This window comes from Bombina bombina, chromosome 4 (genome assembly GCF_027579735.1).
Source record: "Bombina bombina isolate aBomBom1 chromosome 4, aBomBom1.pri, whole genome shotgun sequence".
NCBI lineage: Eukaryota > Metazoa > Chordata > Amphibia > Anura > Bombinatoridae > Bombina > Bombina bombina.
Genome location: NC_069502.1, coordinates 605,633,819 through 605,655,241, shown reverse-complemented (window position 1 = coordinate 605,655,241; position 21,423 = coordinate 605,633,819). Strand labels below are relative to the sequence as shown.

Genomic DNA, 21,423 nt, shown 5'->3' with positions numbered 1-21,423 from the left:
GGTTCTTCAAGGGGTTCCTTTTGAACCTATGCATTCCAAAGATTTTAAAATGTTATCTTGGAAAGTTTTATTTTTGGTTGCTATTTCTTCTGCTTGCAGAGTTTCTGAGCTTTCGGCATTACAATGTGATTCTCCTTACCTTATTTTTCATTCCGATAAGGTAGTGTTACGTACCAACCCTGGTTTTCTTCCTAAGGTTGTTTCCAACAAAAATATTAATCAGGAAATTATTGTTTCTTCATTGTGTCCTAATCCTTCATCTAAGAAGGAGCGTCTGTTACATAACTTGGGCGTGGTCCGTGCCCTGAAGTTTTACTTGCAGGCGACTAAAGAATATCGTCAATCATCTTCATTATTTGTTGTTTTTTCTGGAAAACGTAGGGGCCAGAAAGTTATGGCTACCTCTCTTTCTTTTTGGCTGAAGAGTATCATCCATTTTGCATATGAGACTGCTGGACAGCAGCCTCCTGAAAGAATTACGGTTCATTCTACTAGGGCTGTGGCTTCCTCATGGGCATTTAAAAATGATGCTTCTGTTGAACAGATTTGCAAGGCTGCAACTTGGTCGTCTCTTCACACTTTTTCCAAATTTTACAAATTTGATACTTTTGCCTCGTCTGAGGCTGTTTTTGGGAGAAAGGTTCTTCAAGCAGTGGTGCCTTTCTGATTAGGTTCCTGTCTTGTCCCTCCCTTTCATCCATGTCCTATAGCTTTGGTATTGTATCCCATAAGTAAGGATGAAATCCGTGGACTCGTCATATCTTGTAAAAGAAAAGAAAATTTATGCTTACCTGATAAATTTGTTTCTTTTACGATATGACGAGTCCACGGCCCACCCTGTTATTTTCTAAGACAGGTCTTTATTTTTGTTAAACTTCAGTCACCTCTGCACCTTGGCTTTTCCTTTCTCTTCCTAACTTTGGTCGAATGAGTGGGAGGGAAGGGAGGAGCTATATATACAGCTCTGCTGTGGTGCTCTTTGCCTCCTCCTGCTGACCAGGAGGCGATATCCCATAAGTAAGGATGAAATCCGTGGACTCGTCATATTGTAAAAGAAACAAATTTATCAGGTAAGCATAAATTTCCTTTTCTCCTACATTGGTGTATCCGGTCCACGGCTTCATCCTTACTTGTGGAATATTCTCAATCCCTACAGGAAGTGGCAAAGAGCGCACACAGCAGAGCTGTCCATATAGCTCCCCTAAGGCTCCGCCCCCCCAGTCATTCTCTTTGCCGCTCTAACAAGTAGCATCTCCACGGGGGTGGTAAAGAGTATGTGGTGTTTTATTTGTAGTTTTATTTCTTCAATCAAGAGTTTGTTATTTAAAAAAATTGTGCCGGTTTGTACTATTTACTCTGAGGCAGAAAAGTGATGAAGATTTCTGCTGAGAGGAATATGATTTTAGCACCAGTAACTAAAATCCATTGCTGTTCCCACGCAGGACTGTTGGATACCAGAGAACTTCAGTTGGGGTGAACAGTTTGCAGGCTTAACTGCTTCAGGAATGATCAGTCATTTTTCTAACAAGACCAAGTAATGCTAGAAGACTGTCAGAAATCCCCTCAGGGATAGGTAAGCCGTTTTTCTCAAACTCTGTATAAAATAATGGCTTAACTTAAGGGCTCAATGCTGGTTGACACTATTGTGGGCTTAATCGATTGCTTATTAGCATGTTTCAGTATGCATAAGGTGTTTATTGAGACTTTTAAAACACTTATGGGGTTTAATATTGCGCCTGGCACTTAATTAGATACCTAATCTAGTCTATAAGGCCCCACCACTCTGGAAGGAAGAGAGAGGAGGCCTCATTTTCGCGCCCCAATTGCGCAGTTGTTTTGACTAGACAGTTCATGCAGCTTCACGTGGGGAGTCCATAGACATCAGAAAGGACTTCAGAGAGGCTTATTTCTTACTCAAATAATCCCTAAGGAAGGTAAAAGCCACAGTAGAGGCTGTGGCATTGTACTGTAGTGTTTTTAACCAGTTAACTGCTGTTCTTAGCTCCGGTTTGGGCATTAAGGGGTTTATTGGTCTGAAAAATTGTTTGCATTCTTTTCAATGCATTAAGACAATGTGGTGAAAATTTCATTAAAATCAGATGATTTTTTGATGTTTTTTTGATGTTTTAGTAAGTGTGCACTTTTATTATTTAAAGACACAGTAACGTTTTTGTCAAAATAATTTTTTATTGCATTGAAGTTCTGTCTAACTCTGTCAAACATGTCTGAACCTTCAGATAGCATTTGTTCTGTATGTTTAAAGGCTAAGGCGGTGCCCCCATTAAACTTATGTGTGAATTGTGCTATAGCGTCCAAACGGCTTAAGGACCGCACAGTCACGCTTATAGATGTAGCCCAAAATGATTCTTTAGCTGAAGGTAGTGAGGATAGTCCACTATCCTCTCCTTCTGTGTCAACACCAGCTATGCCCGCGCCAGCGATGCCCAGTACATCTAGCGCACCGATTCCTATTACTTTGCAACAGTTAGCGGCAGTAATGGATAATTCTCTCGCAACATTTTTATCCAAACTGCCAGCTTTTCCAAGGAAGCGTGATAGCTCAGTTTTAAATACAGAAGATGAGCAAGCAGACGCAGCGGATAATTTATCTGTAGTGCCCTCACATCAATCTGATTTGGCGGTGAGGGAGGGCCTGTCTGAGGGAGAAATTTCTGACACAGGAAAAGTTTCTCACCAGGCAGAGCCAGATACCATAGCATTTAAATTTAAGTTAGAACACCTCCGCGCCCTACTTAAGGAGGTCCTAGCTACACTTGATGATTGTGACCCTTTGGTGGTCCCAGAAAAATTGTGTAAAATGGACAAATTCTTAGAGGTCCCAGTACACACTGATGCATTTCCGATACCTAAGAGGGTGGCGGATATAGTGACTAGGGAGTGGGAGAGACCAGGTGTACCTTTTGTTCCCCCCCTATATTTAAGAAAATGTTCCCTATTGTTGACCCCAGAAAGGACGCGTGGCAGACGGTCCCTAAGGTAGAGGGGGCAGTTTCAACACTAGCTAAATGCACGACTATACCAATAGAAGATAGTTGCGCTTTCAAAGATCCTATGGATAAAAAATTATAAGGTTTGCTTAAGAAAATTTTTGTTCAACAAGGTTTTCTTCTTCAACCAATTTCTTGCATTATTCCTGTAACCACTGCAGCGTCTTTTTGGTTTGAGGAACTAGAAAACTCGCTCCAGAAGGAGACTTCTTATGATGAAGTCATGGACAGAATTCACGCCCTGAAGTTGGCTAATGCCTTCATTACAGATGCTGCTTTTCAGTTAGCTAAATTAGCGGCGAAAAATTCAAGTTTTGCAATCGTGGTGCGCAGATCGCTTTGGCTAAAATCTTGGTCAGCGGATGTGTCGTCCAAAACAAAATTGCTTAATATTCCTTTCAAGGGTAAGACCCTATTCGGGCCAGAGTTGAAAGAAATTATTTCAGATATCACTGGGGGAAAGGGCCATGCCCTTCCACAAGATAGACCTTTCAAAGCTAAAAATAAGTCTAATTTTCGTTCCTTTCGCAATTTCAGGAACGGACCTGCTTCTACCTCTACAGCCACTAGGCAAGAGGGTAACGCATCCCAGCCCAAGCTAGCATGGAAACCATTGCAAGGCTGGAACAAGGGTAAACAGGCCAAGAAGCCTGCTGCTGCTACCAAGACAGCATGAAAGGGTAGCCCCCGATCTGGGACCGGATCTAGTAGGGGGCAGACTTTCTTTCTTTGCTCAAGCTTGGGCAAGAGATGTTCCGGACCCCTGGGCGCTAGAAATTGTCTCTCAGGGGTATCTTCTGGAATTCAAGGACCTTCCTCCAAAGGGAAGGTTCCACATGTCTCGCTTATCTTTAGACCAGATAAAGAGACAGGCATTCTTACGTTGCGTAGAAGACCTTCTAAAAATGGGAGTGATACACCCAGTTCCAACAGCAGAACAAGGACTGGGTTTTTACTCAAACCTGTTTGTAGTTTCCAAAAAGGAAGGCACTTTCAGGCCAATCCTGGATTTAAAAATCCTAAACAAATTCCTCAGAGTTCCATCATTCAAAATGGAAACCATTCGGACAATTTTACCAATGATCCAGGAGGGTCAATATATGACTACCGTGGACTTAAAGGATGCGTACATGCATATTCCTATCCACAAAGATCACCATCAGTTCCTGAGGTTCGCTTTTTTGGACAATCATTACCAATTCGTGGCCCTTCCCTTCGGATTGGCCACTGCTCCCAGAATTTTCACAAAGGTGCTAGGGTCCCTTCTAGCGGTGCTAAGACCAAGGGGCATTGCAGTAGCACCTTACCTAGACGACATCTTAATTCAAGCGTCGTCCTTTCACAAAGCAAAGGCTCATACGGACATTGTTCTAGCCTTTCTAAGGTCTCACGGGTTGAAGGTGAACATAGAAAAGAGTTCTCTGTCCCCGTTCACAAGGGTTCCCTTCCTGGGAACAATAATAGACTCTGTAGAAATGAAGATCTTTCTGACGGAGGTCAGGAAGTTAAAGCTTTTGAACACTTGTTGAGTTCTTCATGCCATTCCTCAACCCTCCGTAGCTCAGTGCATGGAGGTAATAGGACTCATGGTTGCGGCAATGGACGTGGTTCCCTTTGCTCGAATTCATTTAAGACCACTGCAACTGTGCATGCTCAAACAGTGGAATGGGGATTATGCAGATTTGTCTCCACAGATACAAATGGACCAGAAAACCAGAGACTCACTCCTCTGGTGGTTGTCTCAGGATCACCTGTCTCAGGGAATGAGTTTCCGCAGACCGGAGTGGATCATTGTCACGACCGACGCCAGCCTCTTGGGCTGGGGTGCGGTCTGGGAGTCCATGAAAGCTCAGGGTCTATGGTCTCGGGAAGAATCTCTTCTCCCGATAAACATTTTGGAATTGAGAGCGATATTCAATGCGCTCCAGGCATGGCCTCAACTAGCGGAGGCCAAATTCATCAGATTTCAGTCGGACAACATGACGACTGTAGCGTACATCAATCATCAGGGAGGAACAAAGAGTTCCCTGGCGATGAGGGAGGTATCCAAGATCATCAAATGGGCAGAGGATCACTCCTGCCATCTATCAGCAATTCACATCCCAGGAGTGGACAACTGGGAAGCGGATTATCTGAGTCGTCAGACCTTCCATCCGGGGGAGTGGGAACTTCACCCGGAGGTTTTTGCCCAGTTAACTCAACTATGGGGCCTTCCAGATCTGGATCTGATGGCGCCACGTCAGAACTCCAAAGTTCCACGTTACGGGTCCAGGTCCAGGGATCCCAAGGCGACATTGGTAGATGCCTTAGTGGTGCCTTGGTCGTTCAATCTAGCTTATGTCTTTCCACCGTTTCCTCTTCTCCCCCGGCTAGTAGCCAGGATCAAACAGGAGAAGGCTTAGGTAATTTTGATAGCTCCTGCGTGGCCACGCAGGACTTGGTATGCAGACCTGGTGAATATGTCATTGGTTCCACCATGGAAGCTACAGTTGAGGCAGGACCGTCTAATCCAAGGTCCATTCACACATCCAAACCTAGTTTCTCTGCAACTGACTGCTTGGAGATTGAACGCTTGATTCTAGCTAAGCGTGGGTTTTCGGAATCAGTTATACATACTCTGATCCAGGCTAGGAAGCCTGTCACCAGAAAAATTTACCATAAGATATGGCGGAAATATCTTTGCTGGTGCGAATCCAAAGGTTACTCATGGAGTAAGATTAGGATTCCAAGGTTACTATCTTTTCTCCAAGAAGGATTGGAGAAAGGTCTGTCAGCTAGTTCTTTAAAAGGACAGATAGCTGCTCTGTCTGTTTTGTTACACAAGCGTCTGGCAGCCGTGCCAGATGTTCAGGCTTTAGTCAGATTCAAGCCCGTCTACAGACCTGTGGCTCCTCCATGGAGTCTAAATTTAGTTCTTTCAGTTCTTCAAGGGGTTCCGTTTGAACCTCTACATTCCATAGATATTAAGTTACTGTCTTGGAAAGTTTTGTTTTTGGTAGCTATTTCTTCTGCTAGAAGAGTTTCTGAATTGTCTGCTTTGCAGTGTAATTCACCCTATCTGGTGTTTCATACAGATAAGGTCGTTTTACGTACCAAACCTGGTTTTCTTCCAAAAGTGGTTTCCAATAAGAATATTAACCAGGAAATAGTTGTTCCTTCTCTGTGTCCTAATCCAGTTTCTAACAAGGAAAGTCTGTTACACAATCTTGATGTGGTTCATGCTTTGAAGTTTTATCTAAAAGCAACTAAAGACTTCAGACAAACATCTTCCTTGTTTGTCGTCTATTCTGGCAAGAGGAGAGGTAAAAAAGCGACTGCGACCTCTCTGTCTTTCTGGCTGAAAAGCATAATCCGATTGACTTATGAGACTGCTGGAAGCCAGCCTCCTGAACGAATTACAGCTCACTCTACTAGAGCTGTGGCTTCCACATGGGCTTTCAAGAATGAGGCTTCTGTTGAACAGATCTGTAAGGCAGCGACTTGGTCTTCACTGCATACATTTGCCAAATTTTACAAATTCGATACTTTTGCTTCTTTGGAGGCTATTTTTGGGAGAAAGGTTTTGCAAGCAGTGGTGCCTTCCGTTTAGGTTACCTGACTTGTTCCCTCCCTTCATCCGTGTCCTAAAGCTTTGGTATTGGTTCCCACAAGTAAGGATGAAGCCGTGGACCGGATACACCAATGTAGGAGAAAACAGAATGTATGTTTACCTGATAAATTTCTTTCTCCTACGGTGTATCCGGTCCACGGCCCACCCTGGCATTTTGGTCAGGTTTATATTTATTTTTGTAAACTACAGTCACCACTGCACCCTATGGTTCTCCTTTGTCTCCTAATCGTCGGTCGAATGACTGGGGGGGCGGAGCCTGAGGGGAGCTATATGGACAGCTCTGCTGTGTGCTCTCTTTGCCACTTCCTGTAGGGATTGAAAATATCCCACAAGTAAGGATGAAGCCATGGACCGGATACACCGTAGGAGAAAGAAATTTATCCGGTAAACATAAATTCTGTTTTTACCTTCAAAATGGAGCGGGGTTAAAAGACACCCCAACACCCCAGAGCTTTAAATCCCTCACACTTTCCATGATCCTCAGTCATTTTCTTTTGTTTCTTTGATGAGAAGAGAGGTGAGAGTGAAGTGCAAGATCTACTTATTATTTGAAAGGGGATCCTCTAATCAATCCACGGCCCAAATCCTCCCCACAGTAACCTGTTGTTCAGAAGGGCAGGCAAGGAGTTTTCAGCCAAGCAGTAAAAGGTCTTTTCTCAGTGAAGAAATGTTGCAATAATGTTGCAAGCCCTCATTTGAAATGTGGCCTTGTCCACCAATATCCTGGTCTACATTCAACTACTATTTGTGGATCCACAGTCCTCCAAAGGTAATATGGATTTGTCCACCAATCCCTTGGGTTGAGATGCTGTTACTAACTTAGATCCTTGGCATCATGCTCACACTGCCTAGGCTGGCCGTAAGCACAGGGGACAGAGGTGCTGAGAGGTAAGTACCCACTGGCTATTAATTTGAACATGTTCACTTGCTTCACATAGTCTGTGGACATATATATTTATACACCATACACCTTATACCAGCCATTTATAGCATTTTTAGGCACTTTCAAAAAACTTTTTTTGAGCTTACTGTTGCTTTAAATTTAGCAAGGTCGATGTAGCCTGCTCAGAAATTTGCTTCTGAGCTATGCACAGTATGTTTTTCTTCACGTGCGCTAAAATCCCGCTCATTACCTACAAGTTTTTAGCTTTAGTGCTCACCGGTATCGCAGACGCATTAACAGTTAATTGTTTTAGCACGCTTTTTCTGTGTTATAATCCTTTCCTGTTCCTATATTGCTGTAACCTTTTCAGCGTGTAGGAAGTTTCTCAGGATCAGTGGAGGTGATAAGGTACTCTGATTATCAGAACTTGACTTCAAATTTGGGGTACAAATTTTATTTACCCCTTTATGTCCTGTGTTATTTGCTATGTAATTACGCCTTTTTATTGCTTGGTAATAAAGAAAAACATATGAGGAGCACAGGAGATTAATAAATTTATGGAATGCTCATTTTAGCATAAAAACAAGGCAGAGCAGGAGATAACGGGAGTTATATAAGAACCGCTGACATGTTTCGGTTTACACCATAATCCAAGCTGTGATTCTAATCTAACTGTTCACACTAAAAAATACAATGACTACGAATGTGAGTGTGGGAGTTGTCTTTTTTTTAAGTTTTAGCCAATGAAATGGCTTTGCACACTTTGCACTTTGATGTGTATGCCTCTTCTGAGGCTGCTTTTGGCAGGAAGGTTCTGCGGCCGTAGTGCCTGATAAGTAACAAACCTGCTTTCACTTTTTGTGCCTCATGGTGGTTTTGTAGGCTTCACTGCTTAGGTATAGATTCCCACACGTGATGACTCGTGAACCCTCACTTTCTGATGAAAGAAAACAAAATTTATGCTTACCTGATAAAATAGATTTGTTCCATGATGGTCAGAGTCCATGTTACCTGGCTGCAGTACTTGTTTTGTCCCGCTTTATCTTTTCTGCTTTTTTGTTTCTTCCATCGACTTGGCTATATTTATGACTGAGGTTTCATGGGACGTGGGAGAGATTTAAAGCTTTTCGTGTGTTGGGGTGTCTTTTGTTTCCTCATAGTGGTCAGGAGGGGAATTGCCACATGTGATGACTCGTGGACTCTCACCATCATGAAACAAATGAATATATCAGGTAAGCATACATTTTGTTTCTCTAAAAGTTCACCTCTCAAGTAACTTAAAAATTGTGTTTGTAAAAGCAGGAGATTGTTTGGAGAAATGTATAAAGTAAATCTATAGGTGTTCATAAGAGTAGGAGAAAAGCTAGGATTCTGCGTAAGGGTGGGATGAATGTTCACTTAAGAGTGTGAAGGGCACTTATGTGTGTGCATGAGGGTGGGTAGGAGACTTCTGGGTGTGCTATGTAAGAGAGTTCCCGTGGTGTGGGCATATGATTAGGAAAGTGTCTAGGGGTGTGCATAATAGAACAGTCAGCACATGGTGTGTGTGGGTGATTTAGAGTGGTGCCTGGGTGTGTGTGTGTAAGGCTGAAGAAGTGCTTGAAGTATGTATAAGTGGTGTAAAGTGCTTGACGGGTCTGTCTAAGAGCAGGGGAGTGCCTGGGTATGTACAAGAGTGCCTGCATGTGTGTGCCTGGTTGGTTTGCATAAGGGTGGTAGAGCACCTGGTGGGTATAAGGGTGGAATTAGTGCACATGTATAGCAACTCTTTTTCAGATACCTGCAGTGTAACCTAGGTTCCAAAATGGCAGCACCCATGATTACAGGGTGGTGCATGAAATGTTTTCAGTGTTTCATGTCAATTTTAAAGGGGCATAAAACACAATTTTTTTTTCTTGATTCAGATAAAGCAAGTGATTTTAAACAACTTTACATTTTGTTTTGTTCTTTTGATATTCTTTGTTGAAAAGAATACCTACGTAGACTCGGGAGCTGCTGATTGGTTGCTGCACATATATGCCTCCTTGTAATTGGCTGGCCAATGTGTTTAGATAGCTCCCAAAAGTGCATTGCTGCTTCTTCAACAAAGGATACCAAGAGAATGAAGCAAATTATATAATGGAAGTAAATTGAAAAGTTGTTTAAAATTGTATGCTGTATCATAAAAAAAAAATTGGGTTTCATGTTCCTTTAAGTATTTTTCATCAATCAATCCTTCCCTTTGTTTGGTGATGATATAGGGACTTCCCATGAATTTCTGCTCTGCACATCACTGGGAGGGGAGAGTGGTGTACACAACCATATGCTCTGCATGTCTCACACACTGGTGACCACCCCTCTCCCTTACTGGACATCAGGGATCGCATCTACAGCGACCTGCTGGAGATGCGGGAAGTTACCCATGGGAGGTGATGAGATGTTGCACTGCAGGGAGTTGGAAAAGGGATTTATTAGAAACCCCACACACAATCGGCTAGATTACTAGTTTTTGTCGGTAAGGCTTGCGGGGCTAACAAGCCTTTTTTTCCCACCGCTCCCTTAAGACAGTGCTGGTATTACTGTTTTTTTTAAACCTGGCGTTCGCCGCAAAAAGGTGAGCGTAGAGCAGAATTTAGCTCCACATCTCACCTCAATACCAGCGTTGCTTAAGTCAGCGGTGAGCTGGCTGAACGTGCTCGTGCATGATTTCCCCATAGGAAACAATGGGGCTGAGCTGGCTGAAAAAAAATCTAACACCTGTAAAAAAGCAGCGTCCAGCTCCTAACGCACCCCCATTGTTTTCTATGGGGAAATTAATTTTATGTCTACACCTAACACCCTAACATGAACCCAGAGTGTTAACAACCCTAATCTTACACTTATTAACCCCTAATCTGCCGCCCCCGCTATCGCTGACACCTACATTATATTATTAACCCCTAATCTGCCGCTCCGGACACCGCCGCCACCACCTACATTATCCCTATGAACCCCTAATCTACTGCCCCCAACATCGCCGACACCTACATTATATTTATTAACCCCTAATCTGCCCCCCCATGTCGCCGCAACTATATTACATTTATTAACCCCTAATCTTCCGACCCCAACGTTGCCGCTACTATATTAAATTTATTAACCCCTAAACCTAAGTCTAAACCTAAGTCTAACCCCCCCTAACTTAAATATAATTAAAATTAAACTAAATAAATTTAACATAATTAAATAAATTAATCCTATTTAAAACTAAATACTTACCTATAAAATAAACCATAAGATAGCTACAATATAACTAATAGTTACATTGTAGCTATCTTAGGATTTATTTTTATTTTACAGGCAACTTTGTATTTATTTTTACTAGGTACAATAGTTATTAAATAGTTATTAACTATTTAATATCTACCTAGCTAAAATAAGTACAAAATTACCTGTAAAATAAACCCTAACCTAAGTTACAATTACACCTAACACTACACTATCATTAAATAAATTACCTAAACTACCTACAATTAAATACAATTAAATTAAATAAACTAAATTACGACAAAAACAAACACTAAATTACAGAAAAAAAAATTACAAGAATTTTAAACTAATTACACCTAATCTAATCCCCCTAATAAAATAAAAAAGCCCCCCAAAATAATAAAATTCCCTACCCTATACTAAATTTCAAGTAGCCCTTAAAAGGGCCTTTTGCGGGGCATTGCCCCAAAGTAATAAGCTCTTTCACCTGTAAAAAAAATACAATACCCCCCCCCCCCCCAACATTAAAACCCACCACCCACACACCCCTCCTTTAAATGACGTCATCCAAGATGGCGTCCCTTGAATTCCGATTGGCTGATAGGATTCTATCAGCCAATCGGAATTAAGGTAGGAAAAATCCTATTGGCTGATTGGATCAGCCAATAGGATTGAGCTTGCATTCTATTGGCTGATTGGAACAGTTAATAGAATGCGAGCTCAATCCTATTGACTGATCCAATCAGCCAATAGGATTGAACTTCAATCCTATTGGCTGATTGGATTAGCCAATAGGATTTTTCTTACCTTAATTTCGATTGGCTGATAGAATCTTGGATGACGTCATTTAAAGGAACCTTCATTCAGTGTTAGGATGTTGTTTGAAGAGGATGGATCTGCGTCGGCTGGATTGAAGATGGACCCGCTTCGCTCCTCTCCGGATGGATGAAGATAGAAGATGCCGCATGGATGAAGATAGAAGATGCCGCTTGGATGAAGACTTCTGCCGCTTGGAGGACCTCTTCTGCCTGGATCGGAAGAAGACTTCTGCCCCTCTGGAGGTCCACTTGTGCCCGGCTGGGTGAAGACGGCTCAAGGTAGGGAGATCTTCAGGGGGGTAGTGTTTGGTTTTATTTAAGGGGGGATTGGGTGGGTTTTAGATTAGGGTTGGGTGTGTGGGTGGTGGGTTTTACTGTTGAGGGGTACTGTATTTTTTTTACAGGTGAAAGAGCTGATTTTTTTGGGGCAATGCCCCGCAAAAGGCCCATTTAAGGGTTATTTGTAATTTACTATAGGGTAGGGAATTTTATTATTTTGGGGGGCTTTTTTTATTTTATTAGGGGGATTAGATTAGGTGTAATTAGTTTAAAATTCTTGCATTTTTTTTTTCTGTAATTTAGTGTTTTTTTTTTTGTAATTTAGTTTATTTAATTGTATTTAATTGTTGGTAGTTTAGGTAATTTATTTAATGATAGTGTAGTGTTAGGTGTAATTGTAACTTAGGTTAGGGTTTATTTTACAGGTAATTTTGTACTTATTTTAGCTAGGTAGGTATTAAATAGTTAATAACTATTTAATAACTATTGTACCTAGTTAAAATAAATACAAAGTTACTTGTAAAATAAAAATAAATCCTGAGATAGCTACAAATGTAACTATTAGTTATATTGTAGCTATCTTAGGGTTTATTTTATAGGTAAGTATTTAGTTTTAAAGGGACACTGTACCCAAAAATTTTCTTTCGCAATTCAGATTGAGCATGAAATTTTAAGCAACTTTCTAATTTACTCCTATTATCAAATTTTCTTCATTCTCTTGGTATCTTTATTTGAAATGCAAGAATGTAAGTTTAGATGCCGGCCCATTTTTGGTGAACAACCTGGGTTGTCCTTGCTGATTGGTGGATAAATTCATCCACCAATAAAAAAGTGCTGTCCAGAGTACTGAAACCAAAAAAAAAGCTTAGATGCCTTCTTTTTCAAATAATGATAGCAAAAGAATGAAGAACAATTGATAATAGGAGTAAATTAGAAAGTTGCTTAAAATTGCATGCTCTTTCTGAATTACAAAAGAAAAAAATTGGGTACAGTGTCCCTTTAAATAGGATTAATTTATTTAATTATGTTAAATTTATTTAGTTTAATTTAAATTATATTTAAGTTAGGGGTGGGGTTAGGGTTAGGTTTAGACTTAGGTTTAGGGGTTAATACCTTTAATATAGTAGCGGTGACGTTGGGGGTGGCAGATTAGGGGTTAATAAATGTAAGTAGGTGTCGGCGATGTTAGGGACGGCAGATTAGGGGTTAATAAAATGTAACTAGTGTTTGCGAGGCGGGAGTGCGGCGGTTTAGGGGTTAATATATTTATTAAAGTGGCGGCGATGTCCGATCGGCAGATATGGGGTTAATATATTTATTTAAGTGTTTCCGATGTGGGGGGGGGCTCGGTTTAGGGGTTAATAGGTAGTTTATGGGTGTTAGTGTACTTTTAGCACTTAAGTTAAGAGTTTTATGTTCCGGCGTTAGCCCATAAAACTCTTAACTACTGACTTTTAAATGCGGTAGGAGTCTTGACAGGAGAGGGTCTACCGCTCACATCTTCCAAGACTCGTAATACCAGCGTTAGGCAAATCCCATTAAAAAGATAGGAAACGCAATTGACGTAAGGGGATTTGCTGTAGCCTCGAGACGCGGAAGAAAAGTGAGCGGTGAGCCTGTACCTGTCAGACTCGTAATACCAGCGTTAGGAAAAAAAGCAGCGTTGGGACCTCTCAACGCTGCTTTTTAAGGCTAACACAAGACTCGTAATCTAGGTGAATGTTATTAAAACTTTAAGGATGTAGGACTACTTTCCCATCCATTTAATACCTGCATATGATTTGAATATATCTTCCAAGTTACTATACTTTAATGTTAGACACTTGACTTTTGAAGCTTTCTTTCAGTAGCACGGCTCTCTGGGGGTTAATATGTGCTAGGGATTAACATTATAGTGAATTCATATGTCCAAGTTTAAACAGAAAGGCAGCCAAGCAGATCTTACAGCAGAATAGTCATATGATTTTGTGGTGACAGTATTTAACCCCATTTAACATGCTGTGTTTTTTTTTTTTGGGGGGGGGGGGGTTATTAAAAGGAACATTGTACCATAATATTTTCTCCTCTCTGTGTTCCCAATTAACCATTTTACCTGCCAGAGTGTATTTAAAGTGTGTATAAATAGCTTTTACCTTTTATTGTGTATCTGAAAAAGCTGCTTTTGTCTGCTATAACCACCACCTATGCTTCAACTTGTGTATTCTCTAAATAAAGGTCATGCAAACAAAAATTAAGAGTAATCCAGTACAGGGGTAAGAAAGACAAGTACTAAAATGTTCATTTTCAATTGTTTTCTCTAAGAATCAGCCTATGTGTATAGACAATGTGATAAGATAAAGAGGCTTAGAATTTGATATAGAAAAATAGAGGATATCTGCTTTTTCTGTATGCTCAACCAATTTAAATCAGTGGGTTTTCAATTAGCAAAATCAGCTACTTATATACAAATGAGCAATTTGTTATACATTTTATGGTATAAAAAGTAATTGGGAGCACATTAACGGGAGAACAATTTTACAATACCCTGCCCCTTTAATAAATCAGAGTGTATATAACTCTTAATTTGTATGATGCTGCTCCAAACTCCTTTATTAATAAATATTGTATTTCTTATGATTATCTACTTGTTTTGTGAAATAGAAAACGTAAGTGTATTGTTTGCTTATACTCCTGCACCCCAGTCACAGCACTCATGTCAGAGAAATGACATCATTTTATGAAAGAGTCAGGACAAGGTCAGTTAAAAACAGAATTTATGTTTACCTGATAAATTTCTTTCTCCAACGGTGTGTCCGGTCCACGGCGTCATCCTTACTTGTGGGATATTCTCTTCCCCAACAGGAAATGGCAAAGAGCCCAGCAAAGCTGGTCACATGATCCCTCCTAGGCTCCGCCTACCCCAGTCATTCGACCGACGTTAAGGAGGAATAATAGCATAGGAGAAACCATATGGTACCGTGGTGACTGTAGTTAAAGAAAATAAATTATCAGACCTGATTAAAAAACCAGGGCGGGCCGTGGACCGGACACACCGTTGGAGAAAGAAATTTATCAGGTAAACATAAATTCTGTTTTCTCCAACATAGGTGTGTCCGGTCCACGGCGTCATCCTTACTTGTGGGAACCAATACCAAAGCTTTAGGACACGGATGAAGGGAGGGAGCAAATCAGGTCACCTAAATGGAAGGCACCACGGCTTGCAAAACCTTTCTCCCAAAAATAGCCTCAGAAGAAGCAAAAGTATCAAACTTGTAAAATTTGGTAAAAGTGTGCAGTGAAGACCAAGTCGCTGCCCTACATATCTGATCAACAGAAGCCTCGTTCTTGAAGGCCCATGTGGAAGCCACAGCCCTAGTGGAATGAGCCGTGATTCTTTCGGGAGGCTGCCGTCCGGCAGTCTCGTAAGCCAATCTGATGATGCTTTTAATCCAAAAAGAGAGAGAGGTAGAAGTTGCTTTTTGACCTCTCCTTTTACCTGAATAAACAACAAACAGGGAAGATGTTTGTCTAAAATCCTTTGTAGCATCTAAATAGAATTTTAGAGCGCGAACAACATCCAAATTGTGCAACAAGCGTTCCTTCTTTGAAACTGGTTTCGGACACAGAGAAGGTACGATAATCTCCTGGTTAATGTTTTTGTTAGAAACAACTTTTGGAAGAAAACCAGGTTTAGTACGTAAAACCACCTTATCTGCATGGAACACCAGATAAGGAGGAGAACACTGCAGAGCAGATAATTCTGAAACTCTTCTAGCAGAAGAAATTGCAACTAAAAACAAAACTTTCCAAGATAATAACTTAATATCAACGGAATGTAAGGGTTCAAACGGAACCCCCTGAAGAACTGAAAGAACTAAATTGAGACTCCAAGGAGGAGTCAAAGGTTTGTAAACAGGCTTGATTCTAACCAGAGCCTGAACAAAGGCTTGAACATCTGGCACAGCTGCCAGTTTTTTGTGAAGTAACACCGACAAGGCAGAAATCTGTCCCTTCAGGGAACTTGCCGATAATCCTTTTTCCAATCCTTCTTGAAGGAAGGATAGAATCCTAGGAATCTTAACCTTGTCCCAAGGGAATCCTTTAGATTCACACCAACAGATATATTTTTTCCAAATTTTATGGTAAATCTTTCTAGTTACAGGCTTTCTGGCCTGAACAAGAGTATCGATAACAGAATCTGAGAAACCTCGCTTCGATAAAATCAAGCGTTCAATCTCCAAGCAGTCAGCTGGAGTGAAACCAGATTCGGATGTTCGAACGGACCCTGAACAAGAAGGTCTCGTCTCAAAGGTAGCTTCCAAGGTGGAGCCGATGACATATTCACCAGATCTGCATACCAAGTCCTGCGTGGCCACGCAGGAGCTATCAAGATCACCGACGCCCTCTCCTGATTGATCCTGGCTACCAGCCTGGGGATGAGAGGAAACGGCGGGAACACATAAGCTAGTTTGAAGGTCCAAGGTGCTACTAGTGCATCCACTAGAGCCGCCTTGGGATCCCTGGATCTGGACCCGTAGCAAGGAACTTTGAAGTTCTGACGAGAGGCCATCAGATCCATGTCTGGAATGCCCCAAAGTTGAGTGACTTGGGCAAAGATTTCCGGATGGAGTTCCCACTCCCCCGGATGCAATGTCTGACGACTCAGAAAATCCGCTTCCCAATTTTCCACTCCCGGGATGTGGATAGCAGACAGGTGGCAGGAGTGAGACTCCGCCCATAGAATGATCTTGGTCACTTCTTCCATCGCTAGGGAACTCCTTGTTCCCCCCTGATGGTTGATATACGCAACAGTCGTCATGTTGTCTGATTGAAACCGTATGAACTTGGTCCTCGCTAGCTGAGGCCAAGCCTTGAGAGCATTGAATATCGCTCTCAGTTCCAGAATATTTATCGGTAGAAGAGATTCTTCCCGAGACCAAAGACCCTGAGCTTTCAGGGATCCCCAGACCGCGCCCCAGCCCATCAGACTGGCGTCGGTCGTGACAATGACCCACTCTGGTCTGTGGAATGTCATCCCTCGTGACAGGTTGTCCAGGGACAGCCACCAACGGAGTGAGTCTCTGGTCCTCTGATTTACTTGCATCTTTGGAGACAAGTCTGTATAGTCCCCATTCCACTGACTGAGCATGCACAGTTGTAACGGTCTTAGATGAATGCGCGCAAAAGGAACTATGTCCATTGCCGCTACCATCAACCCGATCACTTCCATGCACTGAGCTACGGAAGGAAGAGGAACGGAATGAAGTATTCGACAAGAGTCCAGGAGCTTTGTCTTTCTGGCCTCTGTTAGAAAAATCCTCATTTCTGAGGAGTCTATAATTGTTCCCAAGAAGGGAACCCTTGTTGACGGGGATAGAGAACTCTTTTCCACGTTCACTTTCCAGCCGTGCGATCTGAGAAAGGCCAGGACGATGTCCGTGTGAGCCTTTGCTCGAGGGAGGGACGACGCTTGAATTAGAATGTCGTCCAGGTAAGGTACTACTGCAATGCCCCTTGGTCTTAGCACAGCCAGAAGGGACCCTAGTACCTTTGTGAAAATCCTTGGAGCAGTGGCTAATCCGAAAGGAAGCGCCACGAACTGGTAATGTTTGTCCAGGAATGCAAACCTTAGGAACCGATGATGTTCCTTGTGGATAGGAATATGTAGATACGCATCCTTTAAATCCACCGTGGTCATGAATTGACCTTCCTGGATGGAAGGAAGGATAGTTCGAATGGTTTCCATCTTGAAAGATGGGACCTTGAGAAATTTGTTTAAGATCTTGAGATCTAGGATTGGTCTGAATGTTCCCTCTTTTTTGGGAACTATGAACAGATTGGAGTAGAACCCCATCCCTTGTTCTCTCAATGGAACAGGATGAATCACTCCCATTTTTAACAGGTCTTCTACGCAAAGTAAGAACGCCTGTCTTTTTATGTGGTCTGAAGACAACTGAGACCTGTGGAACCTTCCCCTTGGGGGAAGTCCCTTGAATTCCAGAAGATAACCCTGGGAGACTATTTCTAGCGCCCAAGGATCCAGAACATCTCTTGCCCAAGCCTGAGCGAAGAGAGAGAGTCTGCCCCCCACCAGATCCGGTCCCGGATCGGGGGCCGATATTTCATGCTGTCTTGGTAGCAGTGGCAGGTTTCTTTGCCTGCTTTCCCTTGTTCCAGCCTTGCATTGGTCTCCAAGCTGGCTTGGCCTGAGAAGTATTACCTTCTTGCTTAGAGGACGTAGCACCTTGGGCTGGTCCGTTTTTACGAAAGGGACGAAAATTAGGTCTATTTTTTGCCTTGAAAGGCCGATCCTGAGGAAGGGCATGGCCCTTACCCCCAGTGATATCAGAGATAATCTCTTTCAAGTCAGGACCAAACAGCGTTTTCCCCTTGAAAGGAATGTTTAGTAGCTTGTTCTTGGAAGACGCATCAGCCGACCAAGATTTCAACCAAAGCGCTCTGCGCGCCACAATAGCAAACCCAGAATTCTTAGCCGCTAACTTAGCCAATTGCAAAGAGGCGTCAAGAGTGAAAGAATTAGCCAATTTGAGAGCATTGACTCTGTCCATAATCTCCTCATAAGGAGGCGAGTCACTATCGAGCACCTTAATCAGTTCATCAAACCAGAAATATGCGGCTGTAGTGACAGGGACAATGCATGAAATGGGTTGTAGAAGGTAACCCTGCTGAACAAACATCTTTTTAAGCAAACCTTCTAATTTTTTATCCATAGGATCTTTGAAAGCACAACTATCCTCTATGGGAATAGTGGTGCGTTTGTTTAAAGTAGAAACCGCTCCCTCGACCTTGGGGACTGACTGCCATAAGTCCTTTCTGGGGTCGACCATAGGAAACAATTTTTTAAATATGGGGGGAGGGACGAAAGGAATACCGGGCCTTTCCCATTCTTTATTAACAATGTCCGCCACCCGCTTGGGTATAGGAAAAGCTTCTGGGAGCCCCGGCACCTCTAGGAACTTGTCCATTTTACATAGTTTCTCTGGGATGACCAAATTTTCACAATCATCCAGAGTGGATAATACCTCCTTAAGCAAAATGCGGAGATGTTCCAATTTAAATTTAAAAGTAATCACATCAGATTCAGCCTGCTGAGAAATATTCCCTAAATCAGTAATTTCTCCCTCAGACAAAACCTCCCTGGCCCCCTCAGATTGGGTTAGGGGCCCTTCAGAGATATTAATATCAGCGTCGTCATGCTCTTCAGTAACTAAAACAGAGCATCCACGCTTACGCTGAACAGGGTTCATTTTGGCTAAAATGTTTTTGACAGAATTATCCATTACAGCCGTTAATTGTTGCATAGTAAGGAGTATTGGCGCGCTAGATGTACTAGGGGCCTCCTGAGTGGGCAAGACTCGTGTAGACGAAGGAGGGAATGATGCAGTACCATGCTTACTCCCCTCACTTGAGGAATCATCTTGGGCATCATTGTCATTATCACATAAATCACATTTATTTAAATGAATAGGAATTCTGGCTTCCCCACATTCAGAACACAGTCTATCTGGTAGTTCAGACATGTTAAACAGGCATAAACTTGATAAGAAAGTACAAAAAACGTTTTGAAATAAAACCGTTACTGTCACTTTAAATTTTAAACTGAACACACTTTATTACTGCAATTGCGAAAAAACATGAAGGAATTGTTCAAAATTCACCAAACTTTCACCACAGTGTCATAAAGCCTTGAAAATATTGCACACCAAATTTGGAAGCTTTAACCCTTAAAATAACGGAACCGGAGCCGTTTTAAGCTTTAACCCCTTTACAGTCCCTGGTATCTGCTTTGCTGAGACCCAACCAAACCCAAGGGGAATACGATACCAAATGATGCCTTCAGAAGTCTTTTTTAAGTATCAGAGCTCCTCTCACATGCGACTGCATGCCATGCCTCTCAAAAACAAGTGCGCAACACCGGCGCGAAAATGAGACTCTGCCTATGCTTTGGGAAAGCCCCTAAAGAATAAGGTGTCTAAAACAGTGCCTGCCGATATTATTATATCAAAATACCCAGAATAAATGATTCCTCAAGGCTAAATAAGTGTTAATATCAATCGATTTAGCCCAAAAAATGTCTACAGTCTAAATAAGCCCTTGTGAAGCCCTTATTTACAATCGTAATAAACATGGCTTACCGGATCCCATAGGGAAAATGACAGCTTCCAGCATTACATCGTCTTGTTAGAATGTGTCATACCTCAAGCAGCAAAGACTGCAAACTGTTCCCCCAACTGAAGTTAATACTCTCAACAGTCCTGTGTGGAACAGCCATGGATTTTAGTTACGGTTGCTAAAATCATTTTCCTCATACAAACAGAATTCTTCATCTCTTTTCTGTTTCTGAGTAAATAGTACGTACCAGCACTATTTGAAAATAACAAACTCTTGATTGAATAATGAAAAACTACAGTTAAACACTAAAAAACTCTAAGCCATCTCCGTGGAGATGTTGCCTGTACAACGGCAAAGAGAATGACTGGGGTAGGCGGAGCCTAGGAGGGATCATGTGACCAGCTTTGCTGGGCTCTTTGCCATTTCCTGTTGGGGAAGAGAATATCCCACAAGTAAGGATGACGCCGTGGACCGGACACACCTATGTTGGAGAAAAGGGAATCTCCCATGTAACTAATAAAAGAAAAAAAAATGAGTTCACTTTCCATTTTCATATATGAAATCATTCATTCAGTTCAAAGGTGTTTTTGCGAAAAAAAATTGGTGTCTGAAGTACTAAATAATCCCAGTTTTAAGTCCGTACAAATCAGGTTATCACATATTTTGATGTAGCTTTTTATTAGTGAAAACTTTATACAGTATAAAAAAAAAGTCTATTCAAATTTTAGTGTGTTTTGGAGCACCTTTATCTTTTAATTTATGTTGTTCATTATATTTTATATAATTGTGAATATATTAATTGTAGATTGCACTTTATTGTATAAAAAAATGAATTGTGTTAGATTTCAATGTCATTTAACAGATTTTTCTTTTTGGTTCGTTTATATCGCTTTAGAATTTTCCAGCAAGTGACCTTCTGCACTGCCAATCTAAAGACGTAATAGAAGCACATTTCATGTCATCTGTGAAGGAAGCGGATGTGTTAAAGCACAAAAGTCAAGTCATCAACGAGATGCAAAAGAAAGACCACAAACAACTCTGGATGGGTTTACAGAATGGTATGTATTGTGTCACATCAAAAATAGCAGGGGAGGGCAAGGCAACCCGCTCAATGTTTGCCAGTATTTATTGTGCGGTCTGTAACCAGTAGGTAAAACGTCCAGGATTCAGACAATAAGTATAAGTATTAACGTTACTCAGTTCAAAAATAGCAAGGGGAGGACAAGTCAACGCTCAGTGTATTGTGTCATGTTTGTAACACCAATGAGCGTTTGATGCAAGAATTTCTTTCCCTTTAATTCCCTTCATTTAAAACAACTGGTGGCCTATAGGACACATGCAACCCTCTGCATTAGTTTGTGCGGCCACAAAGGGAAAGCAAAACTAAGAATTTGTGCCATCCTTTTTCTTGCAGCCTTTAAGAATTGTAAAATATTGACCTGTGGCCCTTAAAAGAACATTATAGCCAAACGTTGAAGCACTTGA

The 21,423-nt window shown here is 41.7% G+C and overlaps 1 protein-coding gene across 2 annotated transcripts in view; it reads left to right on the top strand.

Moving 5' to 3' along the window:
* ATG5 (autophagy related 5) overlaps nucleotides 1-21,423 on the top strand; it is a 555,868-nt gene that overhangs the window by 121,926 nt on the left and 412,519 nt on the right. For both annotated transcript variants that reach the window (XM_053710590.1, XM_053710589.1), the window contains exon 5: nucleotides 20,834-20,996. In XM_053710590.1, the coding sequence (XP_053566565.1) occupies nucleotides 20,834-20,996 (163 nt within the window). The remainder of the gene's footprint in view (nucleotides 1-20,833; nucleotides 20,997-21,423) is intronic.